This window comes from Balaenoptera physalus, assembly GCF_965194825.1.
Source record: "Balaenoptera physalus genome assembly, chromosome: 2".
Lineage (NCBI taxonomy): Eukaryota > Metazoa > Chordata > Mammalia > Artiodactyla > Balaenopteridae > Balaenoptera > Balaenoptera physalus.
This window is the reverse complement of record NC_138883.1, coordinates 91,318,859-91,346,684: the sequence shown is the minus strand read 5'-3', so window position 1 is coordinate 91,346,684 and position 27,826 is coordinate 91,318,859. Positions and strand designations below refer to the sequence as shown.

The following is a 27,826-nucleotide window of genomic DNA, read 5'->3' as shown; positions in this document are numbered from 1 at the left end:
CTCAACATAATAAAGGCCACATATGACAAACCCACAGCCAACATCACTCTCAATGGTGAAAAACTGAAACCATTTCCACTAAGATCAAGAACAAGACAAGGTTGTCCACTCTCACCACTATTATTCAACATAGTTTTGGAAGTTTTAGCCACAACAATCAGAGAAGAAAAAGAAATAAAAGGTATCCAAATTGGAAAAGAAGAAGTAAAACTGTCACTGTCTGCAGATGACATGATACTATACATAGAGAATCCTAAAGATGCTACCAGAAAACTACTACAGCTAATCAATGAATTTGGTAAAGTAGCAGGATACAAAATTAATGCACAGAAATCTCTTGCATTCCTATACACTAATGATGAAAAATCTGAAAGAGAAATTAAGGAAACACTCCCATTTACTACTGCAACAAAAAGAATAAAACACCTAGGAATAAACCTACCTAAGGAGACCAAAGACCTCTATGCAGAAAACTATAAGATACTGATGAAACAAATTAAAGATGACACAAACAGATGGAGAGATATACCATGTTCTTGGATTGGAAGAATCAACATTGTGAAAATGACTATACTACCGAAAGCAACCTACGGATTCAGTGCAATCCCTATCAAACTACCAATGGCATTTTTCACAGAACTAGAACAAAAAATTTCACAATTTGTATGGAAACACAAAAGACCCCGAATAGCCAAAGCAATCTTGAGAAAGAAAAACAGAGCCGCAGGAATCAGGCTCCCGGACGTCAGACTATACTACAAAGCTACAGTAATCAAGACAGTATGGTACTGGCACAAAAACAGAAATATAGATCAGTGGAACAGGATAGAAAGCCCAGTGATAAACCCATGCACATATGGTCACGTTATCTTTGATAAAAAAGGCAAGAATATACAATGGAGAAAAGACAGCCTCTTCAATAAGAGGTGCTGGGAAAACTGGACAGCTAGCTATATGTAAAAGTATGAAATTAGAACACTCCCTAACACCATACACAAATATAAACTCAAAATGGATAAAAGATCTAAATTTAAGGCCAGACACTATAAAACTCTTGGAGGAAAACATAGGCAGAACACTCTATGATATAAATCACAGCAAGATCCTTTTTGACACACCGTCTAGAGTAATGGAAGTAAAAACAAAAATAAACAAATGGGACCTACTGAAACTTAAAAGCTTTTGCACAGCAAAGGACACCATAAACAAGATGAAAACACAATCCTCAGAATGGGAGATAATATTTGCAAACGAAGCAACTGACAAAGGATTAATCTCCAAAATTTACAAGCAGCTCATGCAGCTCAATATCAAAAAAACAAACAAACCAATCCAAAAATGGGCGGAAGACCTAAATAGACATTTCTCCAAAGACATACAGATTGCCAACAAACATGAAAGGATGCTCAACATCGCTAATCATTAGAGAAATGCAAATCTAAACTACAATGAGGTATCACCTCACACCAGTCAGAATGGCCATCACCAAAAAATCTACAAACAATAAATGCTGGAGAGGGTGTGGAGAAAAGGGAACCCTCCTGCACTGTTGGTGGGAATGTAAATTGACAGAGCCACTATGGAGACAGTATGGAGGTTCCTTAAAAAACTAAAAATAGAACTACCATACGACCCAGCAATCCCACTACTGGGCATATACCCTGAGAAAACCATAATTCAAAAAGAGTCATGTATCACAATGTTCACTGCAGCTCTATTTACAGTAGCCAGGACATGGAAGCAACCTAAGTGTCCATCAATAGATGAATGGATAAAGAAGATGTGGCACATATATACAATGGAATATTACTCAGCCATAAAAAGAAACGAAACTGAGTTATTTGTAGTGAGGTGGATGGACCTAGAGTCTGTCATACAGAGTAAAGTAAGTCAGAAAGAGAAATATAAATACAGTATGCTAACACATATATATGGAATCTAAAAAACAAAAAATTTTATGAAGAACCTAGGGGCAGGACAGGAATAAAGACGCAGATGTAGAGAATGGACTTGAGGACATGGGGAGGGGGAAGGGTAAGCTGGGACGAAGTGAGAGAGTGGCATGTACTTATATATTCTACCAAATGTAAAATAGATAGCTAGTGGGAAGCAGTCGCATAGCACAGGGATATCAGCTCAGTGCTTTGTGACCACCTAGAGGGGTGGGATAGGGAGGGTGAGAGGGAGACGCAAGAGGGAGGAGATAAAAACTGATTCCCTTTGTTATAAAACAGAAACTAACACACCACTGTAAATTAATTATACTCCAATAAAGATTTCAAAAAAAAAAAAGACAAGGGTCCTACCCTTGAGGAATTCACACTTATATGAAGAAACACATTAACTATGACAAACCAGTGTGATATCTATAACTGAGAAAAGCATGGGCTGTTAATGGCAGGACAAATATTAATTACATGATTGTAGAGAGTAGGTGTGTAGACAGATAATTTAATGGGTAGTGGGCGAGAAACTCAATGGATAGGGGGATGGGGGTATTCAAATATGGTGACTGCACAGGAAAGATAGACACTTAAATATACACAAATAGTATGGCTGAGAAGAGGGAAAACGGTCCATCAGTTGTGTCACAAAATACTTTAGAATCAACTTCATAAAAAACAGTCTTATTGTATGCACAGATTGTATACATACAATTTAAAACAAGTATAACTGAAAACATTTCAATGTAAAAACCACAATAAAGTCAAATGATGTTCTAAAAAGAACCCCACACGCTCAAAAAAACCCCACCAATCTTAAAATGTTATCAGTTAATAAGCATTACTCTAAATAAATAACATTTACTTTATCATATATCAGCTCCTATGGGCAAAGTTTGTATTAGCCGACTATGAGAGGAAGACAAATATCATGGGTGTGGACTTATTCTCTCAACTGGTTTAGGAATTCATTTCCAAAGGAAAATCCTCTCCAAATAAAGGATTCTTTTCTCTCTTGACTCCTAGCAGCATAAAATATACCCAACATATAGACTAAAGAAATTTGTTTTACTTTATACAATATTGGATACCTTTACCCAGCAGTTACACATATTGTCAAGTACTACATATCTGAACCCAGAAAAAAAAAATCACTGTAGCAGAAATACGAGCTAAAATCTTTTCACAATGTTATAGGACTGACTTACGCAAATGTTTTCAACACTAAAAAAGGAAACGTAATACTAAAGAATTTTCCACTCATTCCTGGAGAGTCATCATATCACTTCTCCAAATGCTCAAACATAACAATGGCACATGTCCAAAGAAGATGTACTATGGGGGGTGGGCAGTGAGGGACTGCGTCTTCTAAGTCTTACCTCAGCACCAAAGTAGTTGAAGATTCCTACCACACTAACAGGAACCAGCTTGTTCACACAGCGTCCTAGAGCTTTTCTTCCAAGGGCAAACACAAAAGGAATTTCTTGTTCCCGTGCCATGGCTATAACATTATAGAGAGCCTCATCCAGGCCACCTGAGAAATCAACATGTATAGAAGGTTTTAGTTATTTCCTAAATGGAGCTATTTTAGTACCCGACAGCATAAAACACAGCAGCAAAGGAGTCCATGAATGCTTGTGGCACTTAGGCTGTTCACCACATTTTCCTATCTGAATTTGTACTATATTTGGATATTATGTATGTATTTTCTTTCTCCCAGTTAAATACTATAATCCTTTAATGCCAGTTATTTTTGTTTCTCCACAGGGACTAGCACAGCAGGAGTCAAATTTCAATATAATAAACATTTTTTGTTTTTTAAAATTAATTAAAATTGTTAATAGTGGCTGATTCCTTTATCTAATCTCTCAGCTCAAGTAAGCAACCTATCACATGGAATAAGACCGATTATACATTACTGTTTTTACTGGTATTTTTCCCCTCTGCCTGCTACTGCTACTTGATGCCTCTGTCTACTCCAATCACCTGAAGTGGCTCCTCCATGAAAAAGGACAAATAACGGTGCACAACATAGTACAAAAGCCTCTGTTACTGCTGGTTTCTGAGAGACACATCTCCACCATAAACAGGGGCAGAGACCTGTATCTTTTTTCTTTTTTTAATATTGTATTTAACTGATTTTAAGATGCAAAATTTTTTCCACATACTAACAACTCTGAACTAGGGTAGCATTTTACAATCAATGGAATCTTTGTATTGATAGAATTTTTCTTTCTTAGTGGAATATAAAATATTGCTGCATCATACAATCACCATGTTCTATCCTGAACAGTAATTTTAGGATACAAAAATTACAAATTACATTTTTTTTTTCTGAAATAGGGTAGGATAACTGTCTAGAGAACCCATTTTCATTTCTGACATTAGTCACTGCTGTCATATTGTTTCTACAATCATGTTGGCTTTTATTAAATGAGACAGGAGAGTTTGATTTCCCAATTGGAAAAACTCAATGAACTATGGTAAAAATGCATATATCATAACCATTATGTAAGAACTGATCTGGAATTTGGGATTTATAGGAGATGTTTAGGTACTGTTATTAATTACTACATAGTTTGAGAGAGTCTTTCAACTTCTCTCTTTCATACAATGGAAGTAATTATTTTTGTCTCTCTGGCAAGATCAGAACGCCCCAAGAGTAAAAGGAAAATTATTTGAAAGTGTTTCTTTGAGGAGCATTAATTATGTTGTTTAATATATTTAAAATATACCCCTCTAACGACCAATTCAGTGCCCAAGTGTTCAGTACTGGAAATTGATTTTGAAATTGTTTTAAGTATAGTGGCAAATAATTACAGTTATAAGTGGACAATGGAAAGTAGACCTTCAAAATTAGATTGTGAATATTTCTTCCTAAAATAGAAACATTTTTTTAAAAAATTTTGATTGATATCATAAAGTCACACAGCCCAAATGTTCTCAGGCTCATTCAAAATAATTATGGTTTGGAACTGTCAACCATACATCAATTAGAAGATAGAAATGTTTACCAAAATAATTTCTTTATTTTTAGAATAATTGATTTGTAAACTTTCTAGGATGATTAGAAAGTAGGGCCATTTATTATTAAGAATGCCACAGACCATGATCACATAAATCCATATCCTCTTCATAAAAGAGGATATTTATCTCTCATTTATCTAGAGAAGCAGGGAAGGCATTCAGCTTATTCAAAAGTAGCACGATCATTAAGGAACACGTTCAAAAGAAGTTGGTTAGCAGAACCTATCCTTTTTATCGACAGTGGAAATTATTAACTGGATCTTTAAAAGACCACTCGTAATGACCTTGGCTTCAGAATCAAAACATGGTACTATGTTTGTGTGGGCCTACATAACCTAGGGTCTATAATGAGACATATGTTTTGGCCTACACTTGACTCCTGTCCACAGTCAAAGACCAAAAAGGAGAATTGTATCTTTTTCCTAATTTTTTTAAGAGAAAAGAGCCATCAGAGGAGGATAATGCAAAAATTTTAAAGTAGAATAGTCCAGAAATAAGCCATCAGGCTACGCGGTAGCACCTCCGGGAACCAGCTGCTGGGTCGCCACTGCTGGGTTTTTTAGTTGCTCCTTTGCGGGGCTACTGCCCCTGCTCTAGGCCTGCCTGAAGAGCTGGGGGGGAGGGTGCACCGGAGGAGACCTTCAAGATGGCGGAGGAGTGAGAAGTGGAGATCACCTTCCTCCCCACAGATACATCAGAAATACACCTATATGGAGAACAACTCCTACAGAACACCCACTGAACGCTGGCAGAAGACGTCAGACTTCCCAAAAGGCAAGAAACTCCCCACAAACCTGGGTAGCGCAAAAGAAAAAAGAAAAAACAGAGACAAAGAATAGGGACGGGACCTGCACCACTGGGAGGGAGCTGTGAAGGAGGAGAAATTTCCACACACTAGGAAGCCCCTTCACTGGCGGAGACGGGGGTGGTGGGGGAGAAATTTCGGAGCCACGGAGGAGAGCGCAGCAACAGGGGTGCGGAGGGCAAAGTGGAGAGACTCCCACATAGAGGATCGCTGCCGACCAGCTCTCACCAGCCTGAGAGGCTTGTCTGCTCACCCGCCGGGGCGGGCGGGGGCTGGGAGCTGAGGCTCGGGCTTCGGAGGTCAGATCCCAGGGAGAGGACTGGGGTTGGCTGCATGAACACAGCCTGAAGGGGGCTAGTGCGCCACAGCTAGCCGGGAGGGAGTCCAGGAAAAAGTGTGAAACTGCCTAAGAGTCAAGAGACCATTATTTCGGGGTGTGTGAGGAGAGGGGATTAAGGGCACCGCTTAAAGGAGCTCCAGAGACGGGCGCGAGCCACGGCTATCAGCACAGACCCCAGAGACAGGGACGAGACGCTAAGGCTGCTACTGCAGCCACCAAGAAGCCTGTGTGCAAGCACTGGTCACTATCCAAACCTCCCCTCCTGGGAGCCTGGGCAGCCCACCACTGCCAGGGTCCTGCGATCCAGGGACAACTTCTCCAGGAGAACACACGGCACACCTCAGGCTGTTGCAACGACATGCCAGCCTCTGCCAGCACAGGCTCGCCCTGCATTCCGTACCCCTCCCTATGCCGGGCCTCAGTGAGGCAGAGCCTCGGAATCAGCTGCTACTTTAACCCTGTCCTGTCTGGGCAGGAACAGACGTCCTCAGGTGACCTACACACAGAGGTGGGGCCAAATCCAAAGCTGAACCCCGGGAGCTGTATGAACAAAGAAGAGAAAGGGAAATTTCTCCCAACAGCCTCAGGAGCAGAGGATTAAATCTCCACAATCAACTTGATGTACCCTGCATCTCTGGAATATCTGAATAGACAACGAATCATCCCAAAATTTTGGTAGTAGACTTTGGGAACAACAATATATATATATTTTTCATTTTTCTCTTTTTGTGAGTGTGTATGCATATGCTTCTTCGTGTGATTTGGTTTGTATAGCTTTGCTTTTACCATTTGTCCTAGAGTTTTGTCTGTCCTTTTTTTTTTTTTTTTCAGTATAGTTTCTAACGCTTGTTATCATTGGTGGATTTGTTTTTTCGTTTGGTTGGTCTCTTGTCTCTTTTCTTTTTTTTATTACTTTTTAATTTTTCTTATTTTTAACACTTACTTTTTATTTTAATAACTTTATTTTATTTTCTTTCTCTCTCTCTTTTTTTTCTCCCTTTTTTTCTGAGCTGTGTGGTCGACAGGGTCTTGGTGCTCCAGCCAGGTGTCAGGCCTGTGCTTCTGAGGTGGGAGAGCCAAGTTCAGGACATTGGTCCACCACAGACCTCCTGGCTCCATGTAATATCACACGGCAAAAGCTCTCCCAGAGATCTCCATCTCAATGCTACGACCCAGCTCCACTCAATGACCAGTAGGCTACAGTGCTGGACACCCTATGCCAAAAAACTAGCAAAACAGGAACACAACACCACCCATTACCAGAGAGGCTGCCTAAAATCATAATAAGGTCACAGACACCCCAAAACACACCACCGGACTTGGTCCCACCCACCAGAAAGACAAGATCCAGCCTCATCCACCAGAACACAGGCACCAGTCCCCTCCACCAGGAAGCCTACAAAACACACTGAACCAACCTTAGCCACTGGGGACAGATCTCATTCAGATACGACAGAGAAATTAAAACCTTTACAGACAAGCAAAAGCTAAGAGAATTCACCAAATTCTTTGCTTTGGTAAAGCACCACCAAACCAGCTTTACAACAAATGCTAAAGGAACTTCTCTAGGCAGGAAACACAAGGAAAGGAAAACACCTACAATAACAAACCCAAAACAATTAAGAAAATGGTAATAGGAACATACATATCGATAACTACCTTAAATGTAAATGGATTAAATGCTCCAATCATTTACTTAAATGTAAATGGATTAAATGCTCCAACCAAATGCTCCAACCAAAAGACACAGACTGGCTGAATGGATACAAAAACCAAGACCCGTATACATGCTGTCTACAAGAGACCCACTTCAGACCTAGGAACACATACAGACTGAAAGTGAGGAGATGGACAAAAGATATTCCATGCAAATGGAAATCGAAAGAAAGCTGGAGTAGCTTTCTTTTTCTCATATCAGACAAAATAGACATATCATATCAGACAAAATAGACTTCGAAATAAAGACTATTACAAGAGACCAAGAAGGACACTACATAATGATCAAGGGATCGATCCAAGAAGAAGATATAACAATTGTAAATATTTATGCACCCAACATAGGGGCACCTCAATACATAAGGCAAATGCTAACAGCCATAAAAGGGGAAATCGACAGTAACACAATCACAGTAGGGGACTTTAACAGCCCACTTTCACCAATTGACAGACCATCCAAAATGAAATAAGGAAACACAAGCTTTAAATGATACATTAAACAAGACAGACTTAATTGATATTTATACGACATTCCCTCCAAAAACAAGAGAATGCACTTTCTTCTCAAGTGCTCATGGAACATTCTCCAGGATAGATCATATCTTGGGCCACAAATCAAGCCTTGATAAATTTAAGAAAACTGAAATCATATCAAGTATCTTTTCCGACCACAACGCTATGAGACTAGATATCAATTACAGGCAAAAATCTGAAAAAAAATACAAACACATGGAGGTTAAACAATACACTACTTAATAAACAAGAGATCACTGAAGAAATCAAAGAGGAAATCAAAAAACACCTAGAAACAAATGACAATGAAAACATGACGACCCAAAACCTATGGGATGCAGCAAAAGCAGTTCTAAGAGGGAAGTTTATAGCAATACAATCCTACCTCAAGAAACAAGAAACATCTCAAATAAACAACCTAACCTTACACCGAAACCAATTAGAGAAAGAAGAACAAAAAACTCCCAAAGTTAGCAGAAGGAAAGAAATCATAAAGATCAGATCAGAAATAAATGAAAAAGAAATGAAGGAAAGAATAGAAAATATCAATAAAACTAAGAGGCGGTTCTTTGAGAAGATAAACAAAATTGATAAACCATTAGCCAGATTCATCAAAAAAAAAAAGAGAAAAGACTCAGATCAATAGAATTAGAAATGAAGAAGGAGAAGTAACAACTGACACTGCAGAAATACAACGGATTATGAGAGTTTACTACAAGCAACTATATGCCAATAAAATGGACAATCTGGAAGAAATGGACAAATTCTTAGAAAAGCACAACCTTCTGAGACTGACCAGGAAGAAATAGAAAATATATACAGACCAATCACAAGCACTGAAATTGAAACTGTGATTAAAAATCTTCCAACAAACAAAAGCCCAGGACCAAATGGCTTCACAGGTGAATTCTATCAAACATTTAGAGAAGAGCTAACAGCTATGCTTCTAGAACTCTTCCAAAATATAGCAGAGGGAGGAACACTCCCAAACTCATTCTATGAGGCCACCATCAATCTGACACCAAAACCAGACAAAGATGTCACAAAGAAAGAAAATTACAGGCCAATATCACCGATGAATACAGACGCAAAAATCCTCAACAAAATACTAGCAAACAGAATCCAACAGCACATTAAAAGGATCATACACCACGATCATGTGGGGTTTATCCCAGGAATGCAAGGATTCTTCAATATATGCAAATCGATTAATGTGATACACCATATTAATTGAAGGAGAAAAACCATATGATCATCTCAATAGATGCAGAAAAAGCTTTCGACAAAATTCAACACCCATTTATGATAAAAACTCTCCAGAAAGTAGGCACAGAGGGAACTTACCTCAACATAATAAAGGCCATATATGACAAACCCACAGCCAACATCATTCTCAATGGCGAAAAACTGAAACCATTTCTTCTAAGATCAGGAACAAGACAAGGTTGCCCACTCTCACCATTATTATTCAACACAGTTTTGGAAGTTTTAGCCACAGCAATCAGAGAAGAAAAAGAAATAAAAGGAATCCACATCGGAAAAGAAGAAGTAAAGCTGTCACTGTTCACAAATGACATGATACTATACATACAGAATCCTAAAGATGCTACCAGAAAACTACTACAGCTAATCAATGAACTTGGTAAAGTAGCAGTATACAAAAGTAATGCACAGAAATCTCTTGCATTCCTATACACTAATGATAAAAAATCTGAGAGAGAAATTAAGGAAACACTCCCATTTACCATTGCAACAAAAAGAATAAAACACCTAGGAATAAACCTACCTAAGGAGACAAAAGACCTGTATGCAGAAAACTATAAGATACTGATGAAACAAATTAAAGATGATATAAACAGATGGAGAGATATACCATGTTCTTGGATTGGAAGAATCAACATTGTGAAAATGACTATATGACCGAAAGCAACCTACGGATTCAGTGCAATCCCTATCAAACTACCAATGGCATTTTTCACAGAACTAGAACAAAAAATTTCACAATTTGTATGGAAACACAAAAGACCCCGAATAGCCAAAGCAATCTTGAGAAAGGAAAACGGAGCCGCAGGAATCAGGCTCCCGGACGTCAGACTATACTACAAAGCTACAGTAATCAAGACAGTATGGTACTGGCACAAAAACAGAAATATAGATCAGTGGAACAGGATAGAAAGCCCAGTGATAAACCCATGCACATATGGTCACCTTATCTTTGATAAAGGAGGCAAGAATATACAATGGAGAAAAGACAGCCTCTTCAATAAGTGGTGCTGGGAAAACTGGACAGCTAGCTATATGTAAAAGTATGAAATTTGAACACTCCCTAACACCATACACAAAAATAAACTCAAAATGGATAAAAGACCTAAATTTAAGGCCAGACGCTATAAAACTCTTGAAGGAAAACATAGGCAGAAGACTCTATCATATAAATCACAGCAAGATCCTTTTTGACCCACCGTCTAGAGTAATGGAAATAAAAACAAAAATAAACAAATGGGACCTACTGAAACTTAAAAGCTTTTGCACAGCAAAGGAAACCACAAACAAGATGAAAACACAACCCTCAGAATGGGAGATAATATTTGCAAATGAAGCAACTGACAAAGGATTAATCTCCAAAATTTACAAGCAGCTCATGCAGCTCAATATCAAAAAAACAAACAAACCAATCCAAAAATGGGCGGAAGACCTAAATAGACATTTCTCCAAAGACATACAGATTGCCAACAAACATGAAAGGATGCTCAACATCACTAATCATTAGAGAAATGCAAATCAAAACTACAATGAGGTATCACCTCATACCAGTCAGTATGGCCATCATCAAAAAATCTACCAACAATAAATGCTGGAGAGGGTGTGTGGAGAAAAGGGAACCCTCTTGCACTGTTGGTGGGAATGTAAATTGATACAGCCACTATGGAGAACAGTATGGAGGTTCCTTAAAAAACTAAAAATAGAATTACCATATGATCCAGCAATCCCACTATTGAGCATATACCCAGAGAAAACCATAACTCAAAAAGAGTCATGTACCACAGTGTTCATTGAAGCTCTATTTACAATAGCCAGGACATGGAAGCAACCTAAGTGTCCGCCGACAGATGAATGGATAAAGACAAAGTGGCACATATATACAATGGAATATTACTCAGCCATAAAAAGAAACGAAATTGAGTTATTTGTAGTGATGTGGATGGACCTAGAGTCTGGCATACAGAGTAAAGTAAGTCAGAAAGAGAAAAACAAATACCGTATGCTAACACATATATATATAGAATGTAAAAAAACCCAAAAAAACAAAAAATGGTTATGAAGAACATAGGCGCAGGAGAGGAATAAAGACCCAGACATAGAGAATGGACTTGAGGACACAGGGATGGGGAAGGGTAAGCTGGGACGAAGTGAGAGAGTGGCATGGACATATATACACTACCAAATGTAAAACAGATAGCTAGTGGGAAGCAGCCCGCATAGCACAGGGAGATCAGCTCGGTGCTTTGTGACCACCTAGAGGGGTGGGAGGGAGACACAAGAGGGAAGAGATATGGGGATATATGTATATGTATAACTGATTCACTTTGTTATAAAGCAGAAACTAACACATCATTGTAAAGCAATTATACTCCAATAAAGATGTTAAAAAAAAAAAATAAAGTAGAATATATTTGCAGAGGTAAAGAAATGCCCGCTTAGTAGTTCCCACTCTGATCACAACACAGGGGACACTTGGTTGGCCCCAACTAAATCCTTCACTAGTGTTCATAAATGGGGATTTTCTTTACAATCTGATCTCAATTTTATTACTCTGCCTCAGGTGCTGAAACGTTTCATTTTCTTTCCTCATGTTCAATATTATGTTTTATACCTAAACTCTGCTAAAGAAGACATACAGCTTCCACTTTAAAATTCACTGCATATTCTACAATTATACCACATAAATACCAAAACACTTCAAAAGTAAAATGTTCATACCTTTGGACTGGATTTTTTCACAATTTGGAGAAATTATAACACATTTGATCTTGTTTAACTTCATATGTTTCGTAACCTCTCTTAGACCCATGACCAGCCGTCTCCTCGCTTTTGCTCTTACAGGATCCTTTTGGTAGATGCGTTCCTGGAAGCTGACAAGCTCTTGAAGAAGAAGAGTCACACATTCATCAATCTCTTTACAAAGAACCTGATTACAGTACCTGTAAAGGAAACCAAAAGTAGGTAATTATAAAATTATTTTAGGAAAAAAATACATCCAGTAACAGGTTTTCATTAAAAAATCAAGTCTTTAAAAATCTCCGAAATCCTTCAATTAGAAAAACAGAAGAGTTTTCCTGAATTACAACAGATCGGCTTTTATGTAAAGGATAGATTAACCTTGGGGAAGTACTAATCAAACACCCAGTTATTAAATTCCTAAGGATATACATCAAATGTTAGCCTGCTATTAGAGAAACAGGTATAATGTTTTTGGTAAGGAGCTAATGTATAAAGTTATTTCATTCCAATGAATACTAAAGATGCTTCTAATAAGAAACAAATTAATTTCATAAAAGCTAACTGAATGCCCTAATACCAACCATTCATCCTCCATGCTTGGATAAATCACAGTCTCCGGCACTGGCTTCCTCAACCATAAAAATAAAGAGTTATGGATGACAGCCTCAATGGTCCCTCTACCTCTGAAAATCTATGGTTACAGAGGATGAATTCAGTAATTAAATTGAAGCCAAAACCAAAGAGGTCTTGAGGTAAAAGTCACATGGCTTTGTATCAGGCAAAGCAACTGAATGAGGCTCTTTGTGAGATCATATGTGGCTATAACGCAAAACACAGAAAGCAAGTAGTGTGAGGCCACTATAGTACTTAATTTCAAGGATAAGAAAGTCATTCTAGTTTAAGTAAACTCCTTATATATTCCACTTTGCTAGCTTTCATCTATAATCTATCTCTACCATAAGCAGGTACTTAACAAGGATAATTGGTAAAATTTCTGATCTAGGAATGCCGGGCCAGCAAATTACCACTTCTAAATTACTGATACATTATATGGTGGGAGAATCTAGGCCTGCCTTTCTTTAGTGAAAAAAAATGTTCTGCTTTGGAAATATTTTTAATGTTTATGTGAAAAGTGTTTAAATAAATGCAAGTATGACATTACTTCAGAACAGAAGATATAACTGGACAGACTGAGGAAAGGTTATCCTACAGTATACAAAATTAAAGAATGCAATTGAAGAATAAAACATCAAAAATGCAATTTTCTTCACTCTGCTTTTCTTCCAAGCTGTTTATTTCACACATATGTAAGATTTTATTCTCCAAGTATTTCCTTTGTCACACATCTGTGATATTTAATTAACTTCCCAAACCTAGGCGATAAGTATTTGCTCAAAAACAATAATGTAAAGGAACAGAACAAACCAGTGTGGTTTGGATTCACACATATTTTACTTTCACCCTGGGATTCTTTCATAGGTAAACTTAATTTCAAAGGTAAAATTAATTCATCTACACAAATGTTTACATTCTAAAATCCTTCACAGCAATAACTGTCAGTTCAAGGTTATTCACAGATGGGCATTTTCAAACTTAGAAATATATGCTTAAAAACAAATAGGTTTATGTAACAGGTTCACTACATGTAGTAGGATCTTAGAAACTTGTTATTAATTGGTTAGAGAGGTTTTTTTTGAAGGGCCCATAATATAAACAAAAAAGCAAAAGCATTTGGAGAGGAAAAATGTCACAGTATGACATTTTATATAATACATAAGCTGTAAGAGGCCAAATTTCATGGGTATAAACACTAGCTGATATAAAAAGAATGTATTTACTGTCAAATCACTTTTACATGAACACTGACAGCTGACGGAAGGCAAATACTTTCCATATAATAAAACCCGTTGTTAAACAAAATCTGAAAGAACTTAAAGATCTTTGGTATTCTGTCTGTTCAACCCACCAAGAAAAAAATGACAGTATTATATTCAGAACTACAGTCAAGATACTTAAACTATTCAACCTCAATAATGAGACTAAAACTTACTCTCTAAATCTTTTGCTGTGGATTTTGGTTATTGTCGAAGATGCCATTGGACTGCCTATCCCAGAACTAGCCGGAGAGCCTTGTGACACAGGTGTCATACAGTACGGAGAGTTCTGACTTGCTGGAGAGAGGGATGTATCACTGGGCATGCTCAGTCCAGCATCTGTGGAGACGTGGGGTGAGGGAAAATAATTTAGAAATTTTGAATGCTGAAAAGCTCTATACTGATCAACATAATTTAGAATGGCAGTTATCTTTTGTTATCACTTCCAAATTCTCCAGAAGCTACCAAGTTGGGCATTGTTCATATCACAAACATTTCTCATATACTACAAAAATCAAATTTTCCTATTATGTCTTAAAATATACTCTGAAAAACATCAAGCATAGCCTACAAGTCTCCATAGAAGAGTTGCAAGAAGGCCACGTTATCTAAAACATGTATTCCCAGGGGATCTAAATTGAAGAACAAAAGACGTATCCGCTTCTGCACTCTTTCCAGATCATATTACCCATCTCCTTCATCTCTATTTTTCCACCTATTTCTTAGAAATAAATTTTTTAACTGTCTAAAAATTCCCATTGCTGCTGGCAATGATGAATTCTACCTCACTCATTCTCTCCACACCACTCCCAATTCTCCTGGCACCACCCCAGCTTCTCTTTCATTTGGTCTTTGCTCCTGTGCTCAGGTAGCCACGTTTGCAGATGCCACCTCTTGACTCAACTGCCACCTTTAGTCACTGCTTCTTTTCTGAACGGCTCTAAAACTCAGGAAAGGAGTTAGCATTTGTCCAGTCCATTAATTTTCAAAGTTACACATATATCTTATCTCTCTACTGGATTGTAAGCTTTTTGTAACAGGGCCAGTCCACTATGTGTCTTTATGACATTTCCTGACCTTCCCATCCGTACCCCACTTACTAAAGTACATATGATGGATGTTCAACACACACTTGTTGAAGGAATGCATAAACAGATACACCTAAATACAAAGGCAATGATACTTAATTGAGAGTAAAGGGGAACGCTAACCAAACATATTGGAACAATTCTTAGAAGAAGTAAACTTATTTTTCTAAACACAAGGGAACACCACTACTAAATCTATGTGTAAATCAGATTTAAATGTTTTGCCAAAAGTTGAAGAATAAATACCAGTAGAAATAGGGACCTAGTCAGGTTTCTCTTAAAATCTTTCTTCCACAGTAGTATAAATTTTAGAAGGCATCTGCAGTTTTGCTGAGGTCCCAACTGGAATCATGTGCTGGCACCCACTGTATGGGACTGAATCTTACTGACCAACTGGCCTCTGCACTACAACAAGCTTTGCAATTATTCCACAAAAGCAAGGAAGAAAATCAACAAAAGCAATTCAATAAAATATACAGGTGACCCTCGTACAACATGGGGATTTAAACCTCATATAATTTATAGTCCGCCCTCTGTATCGCGGTTCCTCCACCATCTGTGGATTCAACCAACCATGGCTGAGTAGCACTGCAGTATTTACTATTGAAAAATATCTGTGTACAAGTGGACCTGTGCAGTTCAAACCTGCCTTGTTCAAGGGTCAACTGTAGGCCTGCAAAGAAAGTCAATTGTGTTCTAGATATAAAAGAAGGCAAGATGAAAGGAACTGTGACAGTTACAGAGGATGCATTGGTAAGATCATAATTATGAGGGTTTACAATAAATTCAGGAGTTAAGCTTCAAAAATGCCATAGACCTACTATGTAACACCTGCCTCCCCGCCCTTTAAATATCTCCCTACAGAAGCATCTTCAAAAGAAACCACTCTCAAAAATTAAAAAATTTAGATAAAATATGGAGCATATTTAGGAGAATAACTAGTGATGTGTTGTTACCTACTAATTAAAATACTTCGGACCATTTTATGAGAAGAAGGGGGAAAGAGGTGATCTTACCTTCTTGGGAAACAATCTCCTGCGGCAAATCATCAATAAAATCTAAGTGCATTTCTATTGGTTCCTCAGATCCCAAAAGATTGTGGTCCACAGTTAAACGGCCCTTCTTTTCCTCTCTTTCTTTCAAAATAACCTAAAAGTCATTACCAGTCTTTAATTACTAATTACTCTTTAAGTATGTACTGAATGATTAAAATGGTCACTATTACATAGGAATAGTAGTGTTCACTTAAAAAATGGACGTAAGGATTTTGGTTGGCTATGTAGAAACTGACTGGCAAAAAGGTAAATGTAATTTTAGGCACTGTAGTTGAAGGAAGTACTATATCCAAAATAAAGGACAGCAATATAATACTACAGCTATCAAACCACATCTGCTTCGGTCTTTAAATCCTAGTAGACAAACTAGGGTTTCCCCCAAAATGGATAAAATAAAACCTTTGGAAACCAGGTCACATAGTTACGTTAGATTTATTTGGTCATAGATCATCTCATTCGCTCCTCCTAATAACAATACTGAGTTAAACAGAGCAGATATTATACCCAACTTATAGATAAAGAAGATGAGGATAAGAAAGGTTTGCTAAAACTACACAGTAAGTACTGAAGTTAGTACTAGAATCCCAGGCTTTTGATACCTAGGGTCTAAAGTTTTTGGATACCTAAATGTTTAACGTTTTTTTTTAAACTGATAGAACTGATTCCCCAGGGCCTTGGTCAACACAGAAAGATAGTCATGATGCTGAGATCCCCAATCTTAAATTAACTAGTCATCATAAAGAGGCATGTCTAAGAACTTTTCACAATAATCTGTTGGCCAAAACGCCACAACTACTTTTGCAAAACGATTTAAACCCTTTTTTATACTGTAAAATAAATATCGCCAGGTTTTGGTTTACCTTTTTAAGTGCTGTGGGCCGTTTTAGTTTTGCAATTTCCTTTTCTTTTCCTTTTTTTGCTTTAGAGGAAGTAATGTCCAAAGAATTAAAGGATGTCAAACAGGGCTGACCTTTGGTTAAGGGTTTTCTGTTAGTAGAGTCTTTAGTGTGAAAAGAAGCTGCAGTGACCACTAAAAACAAACAAGAACATTAGTTTTACTACTATGGCCAACTCCACATATTTTCAACATTTCTAATAATAAACCTATAAGAACAACATCCTCTTCTTGTGGAAAACAGACGTCATATAGCAGGAGCAGTATATGGCCGTGCAGTGTCCCTCAGATACAGCTCCAAAGAACCATTCTACCTCTGGAATTTCAAAACTCTGCACCTCTCCTTATTCCTAATGAATCTAAAACTGACCCTTACATAAGATAAGTAGTCTATCACTCCTCTCCTCATTTCAGCCTGTCATTAAAGAATGATATTCCCCTCTCAGCTGCACTCTCAGTACTATTCAGCAATTCTTTTATGCCTGATTGATCGTTACCCTCATTCTCCCTTGGATACCACCCATCCTTCAGCAGACCTAGCCTCTAATCTCAATTCTCTCACTCTAGCAGAAAAGCTTTCCTGCTACTTCCTTGAGAAGATGCTTTCCAATATAAACTTCTAAGCCACCTGAGAGGAGGCAGCAGGCATCCTTACTCCCACCGAAGGCTTACCAACCACCTCTTCTCATAATCCCATCTCAGGATTAATTCCAAGGATTTTGCTCTATTACTTTCCCCTTGCATCTTTCAAGTTCCTCCTTGACTTGACCCCTGACTCTTTTCCCTAACTCCCCAAAAGAAGTTCAAAATCTCCTCTATATAGAAGGAAGAAAAAACAGGCAAACTAACAAAACCTCTCCCTTGACTGGCTTCTAAGAAACCATCATTCCCCTTTCCTTCCTCATTACCTCCCAAATCATTATAATCTGGCCTCTGCCCTACCCACTCTCTTGAAACTGCTATTGCCAAGATCAAATAAAACCTTGCAACTGCCAAATCTAACTCTGATTCTTTGCTCTATTCTAGTTTTTTTCAGCATTTGTTACCAAAGACCACATCCTCTTCCTCAAAATTCTATCCTCACCTTTTGTGACATTACGTTCTATTTTTCTCACTCTTTCTCAAACCTGTTTTTCTGGTTCTTCTTCCTTCTGTCTTTTAACTCTGAGCATTCTACAAGGCTTTATCCCTGAACATCTTTTTCCTAATTTTTCTTTCCCCTGACAATCTTATATATTTCCACAGCTACAACAATCATCTCTATTTGAAATTCACTGACCTCTAACCTGAACTGCACATACCTAACTCTGCATTAAATAGGAACCACCAGGATCTCCCTAACTAGCATTTCAAATACAACAGGGCCAGAGTCTGTTCTTCCCGAGAAAATTCTTCTTCCGTGATCCTTAACCTGTTTGGTATCATCATATACCTAACCCCCACCACAGTCCTCCAAGTCAGAGAGTTTGGAGTCATCTTTGACCTGTTTCCACATTCCATCAATTAAAAAACCCTATTAATTCCTTAAAGTCCTCTTACATCTCTGCCATAGTCCCGTCCCTCTTTTGGACTTCCCAAGAAAGCTGATTTCTTTGTAATCAGCACTTCCCAATTTAAACATTGGTGATAGATTAGAGGTTAATCTCACTTCTATCTGTCAAGAATCTTACTCCCCCTTTAAAGCCCAGTCCAAATGCTATCATATATGAAGGCATTTGTAACATACATCCCTGTTGACATAAATCACTCTTTCTTCTATAAGTTCTTAAAACTTTGCTGGTATCTTTCCTAAGGCACTGCTTTTTATTAGTTATGTGGGTACGTCTTTCTCTCAGACTAGATTATAAACTCCTTGACCACAGGTATATCTTAATCATATCTGTAATTCCACAGTTCTTGACACCACACTTTGCACGTAGATACTTACATCTGTATACATTAATGTGCTAAACAAATCAAAGTTGTAATAATAAGCCACTTGAAGTTATCACAGGCTAACAATCTCTTTCCCAAAATAACTGGCTAACCTTTATTGAGTGAATGTAACCCAGACGCTCTTCTAAGCATTTTACATGTATCATCTCATTCAATCCTCAAAACAATCCAGAAGCAGGTACTGTATTATCTCCATTTTAATGTAAGGAAACTGAAGCACAGGAATATTAAATAACTCGCCAAGGAAAAACATGGAAGAACAGGATTCAAGACGCAGCGCAACTCCAAAGCCCCTGCATGCAGCCACTAGACCACACTGCCTCTGGAACACTGCTAACTCTCAGTTCCACTCCCTAGAGTCCTTTACTCTTACTGAGATGTTACTGCCACTTTCCTCATCTCAACAGCATGCAACTCTAAAGCTTAGTATGCACTCGATATTATTTTTACTAACAGTTAATCAAAGCTAACGTTCATACCAGATGGTAACTAGCTATAGGTTTAAACATTTTGCACACATGATTAAAGTTATAAACTGTTACTTATATTTTTGTTTAAAAACAGTAGACACTTTACATCGGAGCAGAGGAAAGAGAAAATTCCATTCTTCCTCTCAACATCAGTGCTTTTTGTTGGTGCCTTTCCCTTTCCTTTATCTTATTCCTCATCCTCTAAAAACAAAGACTATGAAAAGAAATGAGGGAGCATGTCAAAGGTGTTGAGCTCTAACTCTGACGAGGTTTGTTAAAATATAAATTACTGTTTCAGCAGAAAGCCAGCTCATTTTCTCTCTCCCTCCCTCCCCTCCTCGCCCTCCCTCCCCCCACTTCTCTCCCTCTCTGTCCCTCCCTGTCTCCCTTTCTCTCTCTCTCTCTCACACATACACACAAAATTTGATTAAAACGCCTATGTTTCCCATTTGGTTTTAAATTGGATAATTTAACAGTTATAGAGCCAAATTACTTGTGATTCTTATTGATACCTTTGAAGAAGAGAAAAATTTGGTTGGTTCATAACATATACCAACCGACATTTGAACAGAGACCTGGAGGACCTGATGGAACAAACTATACTGATGCCTGAGGGAAAAGAGTTCCAGGTAAAGGAAAGAGCAAGCACAAGGACACTGAGCTTGGAGCATGTTGGATGTGTCTGTGGAACAGCAAGGGGGCTGTTCTAACGTGGCTAGAGCAGTGAGTGCCAGGGGAGAATGCTGATGAGGGCAAAAAGGTAACAGGATCAGCTAAGATATGACTTAGGACCCTGGCTTTGCTCCAAGTGAGATGACGAGCTACTAGAGGATTTTGAACTTATATTTGAAAAAGAGTGCTCCTTTTAAGATAGACTGGGGGTTAGGGGGAATAAAAGGTAGGTAATAGTTAGGAGGCTACTACACTGTAGTTTGATGAGGGCTGCGAGGGTGGCAGGAGAGAAGCTGCTGAGTAACCAGACTCCGGATGTTTGTAGGTATATATAATTTAGAGTAACAATTTCCAAAATACATTAGCGAAGCCAAATAGCAAATGGCGAGGATTAATGATATCACCTGTATATGACAGCGGTCTGGTATTAGTAATTTGCCGCGCTTTCATGGCTTGTTGTTGTTTTTCCAGAGCTGCTAGCATGTCCCCCAAATCTAGTTGTACAGGTGTTTTATTCTTTTTCCCAGCTGCCTTTGATAAAGCTTCCTGCAAGGTAAACATGAAAACATTTATTTTTCATTTTAGTATGAAAATGTGACAATTTAAGATAATTATATTTGTCACTCTTCCATCCATCCCCCAAAACCTACCAAATAAACTATCATATTTGTTCATAAAAATGAATACATACCTGTAGTTTTTTTTGCTCCATACTTATTTCTGAATATTCTTGAGCTGTGGCAAGGGCTGCTGCTAAAGCTTTCTTCTTTTGACTTTTTGCACGTTTAGGAACTGAGGTTGTAATGGGAATTGGTGTCTGAACTATATTGATTGGTGAGTTCTCAGGTAAATCATCCAACTGTGATAACCAGAGAAAAACATTTGTTAGTGATTCCATAAAAGTCTAATCGTAAGGAAAGACAATCTAGAATGTGAGATGTTCTACAGTATAACTGGTCTAGACTCTTCAAAAGATTCAATTACATAAAGAACAGAGTGAGATGGTGGGATCATTCTAGACCGGGAGACTGGAAAATAATAGAGACAAAACAGCAAAATGCAATAGGTGATAATTGTCTGGATCCTGGACTGAAAACAAAATAACTCCAAGGTAAAGTTTTGCAACAACTGGGGAAATTTTAGCATGGACTGTATGTTTTATGATGTCATTTAATTAATGGTATTTCCTTGTCTGTAATGGAACTATGGATTTCAAAGGACAGTGTCTCTGTTCTGGCTATGCTGAAAAGAAATACTAAAGATCAGTACTAAATACAGTGCTTCTTCTATACCATGCTGCCCTACAAGTCTTTATACTTAGCTGTAATATTTCTTTTCAACATTGCCATAGCTCCAAAGATGTTCAAATATTTTGCTTATCTTTTTTAAAAGAGTCACTTACTACTTTTGAAGAAAGTTTCTGTTGAATATTCTCATCTTTAGCACTTCCATTCTCATTTAGTTCTCGAAATCCATCTTCATCCTGAAATAGTTCCACATTTTAAGTAAAAACAGAGCTCAAAGCAATAAACTCTTAAGAACAACATTTATAATGCTTAAGAGTAATGAAATGATAGGGAAGTAATTTTTTAACTCAATATTAAACTATTTAAAGTCAGTCTTAAAAAGGAAATCTCATTTCTCACATGCTAAAACATAGCTAATTTAATTATTCAAGGATGGGGATACATCCACACGTGTCCATCCTTTGGATTTCTGCATCTACTATTCCATTTTTATTAATAATTCTATCTTAAGGTGGGTAAGTAAATAAAAAGAAATTCAAAAAGGATTTTATCACATTTCACATAATTTTGAAAAGATTTTAAACAAATGGCTTAATATGAATTTCATTAATATATTCCCTGTCCCATTACTACATACACCAGTCAATAAAATTAGAAGTTAATAAAAATAAATTCCCTATTCAAAGTAATTTCTTAACCAATATCCTCCTTTACACCGAAATTTATATCTATTATTTTTAACTAAATATAAGTATGGAACCAATCATATGATTAAGTGCAAATAAAAAATCTGCCACATGTACTGTTTTTTTTTTTTTTTTTTAATTATTATTTATTTATTTATTTATTTGGCTGTGTTGGGTCTTCGTTTCTGTGCGAGGGCTTTCTCTAGCTGCGGCAAGCGGGGGCCACTCTTCATCGCGGTGCGCAGGCCTCTCACTATCGTGGCCTCTCTTGTTGCGGAGCACAGGCTCCAGACGCGCAGGCTCAGTAGTTGTGGCTCACGGGCCTAGTTGCTCCGCGGCATGTGGGATCTTCCCAGACCAGGGCTCGAACCCGTGTCCCCTGCATTAGCAGGCAGATTCTCAACCACTGCGCCACCAGGGAAGCCCGCATGTACTGTTCTTGATACACTACTTGAGCTGTACCCTCAAGTCCTTTAGGTCAATTACTAAGCTTATCTAACATATTATTCATCTGAAGCCTCTGGCCTCAAGCATATTTAAACTCCATCTATTAACTCATTTTATAGAAACTACATAACAAAAATGAGTTACCTGGGATGTTGTTCACCATCTTGACACAATCAAATTCTACTCATTCTTTAAAACTTATTCCAAATGTTATCCCTATCCTGCCTCAAACCCAGAGGTACTTATTTCTCCTTTCAACTTCAACCACACCCGAGAAGTATCAGGTGTGTACATGTCTACATTCCTCTATGACACAGCAACCTCCCTAAGGGTAGTGTGCTTATTCACCTTAATGTATCATGCAGAGCACCTAACTTTAAACATACAACAGCCCTCCAATGAGCACCAGTTAGATGAATAAATAATAGAAACATTGCAGTTAGAGTATAAACTGTCTGCCTATTAGAGAAAGTAAAATAGCCTTTTATCTTCCTTCTTCAAGACTCCCCTGGCTAGCAGCACAAATTAACTAGATTGAACTATTCAAATTTGAAAAACTTAACAAACAGATTCAACAAAGATAATGAAAGTTAGGGAGAAAGTTTCAAACTAGGTGAAGTCCACATAAAATTAAGTTCTACCTCCATATGTTACCTCAAAATGAATACTCATGACAAAAACTTATAAAAATAAACATTAATAAAGTTAATGTTAGACTAACTATATATAACCAAGACAAAAATGACAAGACAAATACATCTAAGTAACTTACAATCTACTTGCAGTCACATGTTAAGACATAAAAAGTACTTATCATAATGTAAGAAAAATTAATTTCTTAATGGCAACATTTGCTATAACAATACACAGTTTGAAAAAATACCTCAAAATATAAAGACTCGGAATTTGGGTCGCCTCTATGACATTGACTGGGGTTTAACTGCTTATTATCTTGTCTCTTTTGCAAATTCTGTCTTCTTTCTGAGGAAGTACTATGTCCTCGGCATCTGAATCCAACCTAAAGAAACCCCAGAGGGGGGAAAATATATTACTTTTAAGTAAAATGTTTTATTGAAGTATAACATACAGAAATGTACCCCAAAGTATACAGCACAATGAATTTTCATAAAGTGCATAACTTATTACAAAAGGTTACAACTTTTGACAAATAAGGTCATTATAATGAAAATACAAAAATGTGATAATTAGTGCATGTTACTTTTTTCGCTTGTGCATGAACGTTTATATCAACTTTATCTGTAATTCCAAAAACTGGAAACAACCCAGATGTCCTTCATTGGGAGAGTAAACTCACTGTGGTATATGCATCCTATAAAACAGCAGTCAGTCACGAAAAGGAACAAACTACTGATATACCCAATAATCTGTATGAATCTCCAAAAAACGATGCAAGTGAAAAAAGCCAATCCTAAAAAGACTGTATGAGTTCATTTATACAACATTCTTGAAATGACAAAACCATAAAAAGGGGGAACAGATTAGTGGATTCTAGGGGTTAAGGAGAGGCTGGTGGGGAAGGGAAGGAAGTTTGGCTATAAAAGGGCAACATGAGGGATCCTTGCAGTAATGGATCTGTTTTCAATCGACTATATTGATGTCAGTATCAGGGTTGTGATACTGCACTACAGTTTTGCAAGATGTTATTACCATTCGGAGAAACTGAGTATTACCTTTCTATAAAACTATCGTAGGTCTTTTAATATCTGTAGTTTTATTGTTTTTTAGTTCCTAGGAAATATTAAAAATTTTAAATCTTGTTTATAAGAAAACAGATTTAAAAGAATAAAACTGCCAATCACATAAATTATTATTATCCTATTGACCCATTTGCAAAATGTTCAACTGTCATAAAAGCAAGAAAAAAACACATTAAGCACTTTAAGAATCTTAAGACAATCAAGTTCCCTCTCTTAAGTACCTAATGCAACTTAGATGAAATGCCTCTGAACCAGGACACCTAGAGAAGATGTGAAAAGTATGATCTTCTTTACCAGTTACCCAAGAATTCTAACAATATACCAGACTTGCTGATAAGAAACAGATTTTTTTTTTTTTAAGAAACAATTTTAATACTCTCTTGGGAAGTAGGCTGTATGGCAGAACTATAGGCCATAGGATAGTCATATAGTAAATGTAATCTTCCTTAGAATATGCACAATGGGGCTACTTCCTATAACCTATTAGCATCTGTTAGGAAACTTGATAATTTGCCAGGTACCCAACAGTTCCTTGGTTTTAAATATTTACCTCATTTTAAAATAAACTCATGAACATGGATAGAGAGATAGACAGAGGAATACATATGTGATGAAGCAAATTTCTGTAAAATCTTCAATAGCATCAAGCTAGTAGCTATATGAATGGTCTCTATAAAATTACTTCAACGTTAAGGTCTGTTTAAAAATTTTCATAATAAAATATTTTTTAAATTGGCTCATGAAAAGCAGCTCATACAAGGATGCTAAAACAAGTGCAATTTACAATGTCTAGGTACTAAAGAAACAACTGAATTCACATAAATTATTAACACTGAAATGAAAACTAATAATCAAGCCCCAATATTGGGATGAACAGAAGCAAGAGAATAATTCTTAAGTACAACTCTTCATTTCTTTGTACAGTCACTATCACAAACAAATAAATGTAAACCTGCCCTCCAAACAGCATTACAATTATATCAAAATGTAAGCCCTGTTGTAAACCAGACTTAGTATATATGCATTAATGTTGTTACAAACATAAAAACAATCTTTTAAAAAAATAAATGCAACTTGATTCTTGTACTTGGAGACATAAAGTTCCAGGATTAAGTTAAAACCCCCAAACTAATGGTCCCAACAAAGTTCATGAGGACCAAATATGCAAGTATTTCAATTACCTCCTGGAATGAACTAATAACCCCCCCTTTTTAAAAAAATTCTTCTAAGAAAAAAGAGTTTTGTTGCTAGAAAGTGGGCATACAGAACAAAGCAGAAACTATAGCTACAACTACATACTAAGATTCTTAAATGACTAGCACAAAATCAGTATCTAAAGATTCAGGTGTTTATATTCCACTTACATAACAAAAAAGAAAAATACTAGGAATTGACAAATGAGGGATATGTACAAATTTATTTTCAGAAAATTATACAATACTTCTGAAGAACACAAAAAGGTAACTCAAAAATAAGAAGACAGGGGACTTCCCTGGTGGTCCAGTGGTTAAGACTCCTAGCTTCCAATGCAAGGGGCCTGGGTTCAATCCCTGGTCAGGGAACTAAGATCCTGCAGGCCGCATGGCACGGCCAAAAAATTAAAGAAAAAAGAAAAAATAGGAAGACTTTTTTTTTCTAGAAAGATGCCATATCATAAGGCAATCCATTCTCCCTAAGTTGATAGATTAGTTTAAAAACCAATGGAACAAAACAGAAAATCTAGAAACAAATATCAATATATATGGAAATTTAACATGTGATAAAGGTGGTTATCTCAAATAGGTGAAGTAATGGACTTGTCAAGAGATGGTGCTGGGAGATTTAGGTAGCCACTTGAAAAATACAAAATAGGACCCATATCTCGCAACATCCACCAAGACAAACTCTAAACGGAATAAAGATTTAAATGTAAAAAAACACAAAAGCATAAACACATTGGAGGAAAACAGGCAAATTCCTTTATAAAAATAAACTTCTTAATGCTATTTAAAACAAACTTGTATATGGCAATAATAATAAGCAAAGTCAAAAATAAAAATGAAAATCTAGCAAAATATTTGCAACTCATATTACAGACTACCGGCTCCCAGAAATTAAAAAAATTTGCTAAGAGCTTGATCAAATTGATTTAAAAATGTACAAAAACAGGGAATTCTCTGGCGGCCCAGTGGTTAGGACTCCGCACTTCCACTGCAGGGGGCTTGTGTTCAACCCCTGGTCGGGGAACGAGGCTCCCGCAAGGCACACGGCCCAAGAAAAATAAAAATAAAAATTTCTAAATTAAAAAAAATTTTTTAATGTACAAAATCAGAGAAATAGATCAAGATACAAAAAATCGTCAAAGAATATGACAAGTTCACAGAAAAGTACAAACGGCCCTTAAACATATGGAAAGATACTCAACTACTTTAATACACTATTTCTCCCTCACTGGCACAAATCCAAAATCTTGAAAACACATGATTACTGAGGCTACTTGGAAATAAGCACTCTCCACATTATTGTTGAGAATGTAAAGTGGTACAATCTGGTGTTATTTACCAAATAACAGAAATGACTTTATCTTTTCACTCAGCAATACCTTCCCTAGGAATTTAGTCTACTGCTATACACACAGTTGTCTAATTAGTACTGCAGCACGTCTATTAACAGCAATAGTTTACAAATAATTCAAGTGTCCAATGACAGGACTTCAGAAATTAACAAGGATATATCCATACAACATTAGGAGTTGTTAAAAAAAAAAAAAAACTCTGGGAAAATACACAGATATAGGGAAGATAAGAAGACAAGTGGAGACAGGGTAAAAATGAGATTGTTCATTGTATAACCTTTTTCATATATTTTATTTTTCAACCTATTCACAAAATAAAGCCATTTTTAAAAACTTAAGTTTTTACATTCTGTCCTTCATTTACAATTAAGGCTACATCACAGTATAGAAAAAATATGCTGTTTCAAATGTTAAAACACTGGTAAAAACATTAAAAATCACTGCATTGTACAGTAGTTAAAACAGCATGGTACAGGTGCAAAAATCTGATAAATGGAACAAAAAAGCCCAGAAACAGGACCCAAGACATAAGAAATTAGCAAATGACTAAAAGGGCAGCACAAATCGGAAAAAATAATGGATTACAATGTTAAGACAACTGGTTAACTACTGTGAAAATCGACCTCATTATGTTGTACCATGCATCAAAAAAAAAAACCTCAGATAAAAAAGTTTTGAAAACATTACCCTGTAAAAAAGAAGCAGAAAATACAAGTGAATATTTACTAGATTTCCAGAAGACTTTTTAAGCCTAAAAACAATCAGAAATTGCAAAGGGGAAAAATATTTTGACTTAAAAGAAAAAAAAGATTCTGCATATCAAAAATCAAGCTACACAC

At 36.9% G+C, this 27,826-nt stretch overlaps 1 protein-coding gene across 2 annotated transcripts in view; it reads right to left on the bottom strand.

The window, feature by feature from the left end:
• The window catches only part of SECISBP2L (SECIS binding protein 2 like), a 60,774-nt gene that overhangs the window by 14,211 nt on the left and 18,737 nt on the right, over positions 1-27,826 (bottom strand). The window contains exons 8-16 of one of the 2 annotated variants that reach the window (XM_082452997.1): positions 23,599-23,733; positions 21,738-21,818; positions 21,027-21,194; positions 20,740-20,881; positions 17,224-17,393; positions 16,325-16,457; positions 14,397-14,559; positions 12,326-12,546; positions 3,323-3,477 (exon numbers count right to left, since the gene is read on the bottom strand). In XM_082452997.1, the coding sequence (XP_082309123.1) occupies positions 3,323-3,477; positions 12,326-12,546; positions 14,397-14,559; positions 16,325-16,457; positions 17,224-17,393; positions 20,740-20,881; positions 21,027-21,194; positions 21,738-21,818; positions 23,599-23,733 (1,368 nt within the window). The remainder of the gene's footprint in view (positions 1-3,322; positions 3,478-12,325; positions 12,547-14,396; positions 14,560-16,324; positions 16,458-17,223; positions 17,394-20,739; positions 20,882-21,026; positions 21,195-21,737; positions 21,819-23,598; positions 23,734-27,826) is intronic. The other variant, XM_082452998.1, reaches the window with a different exon arrangement.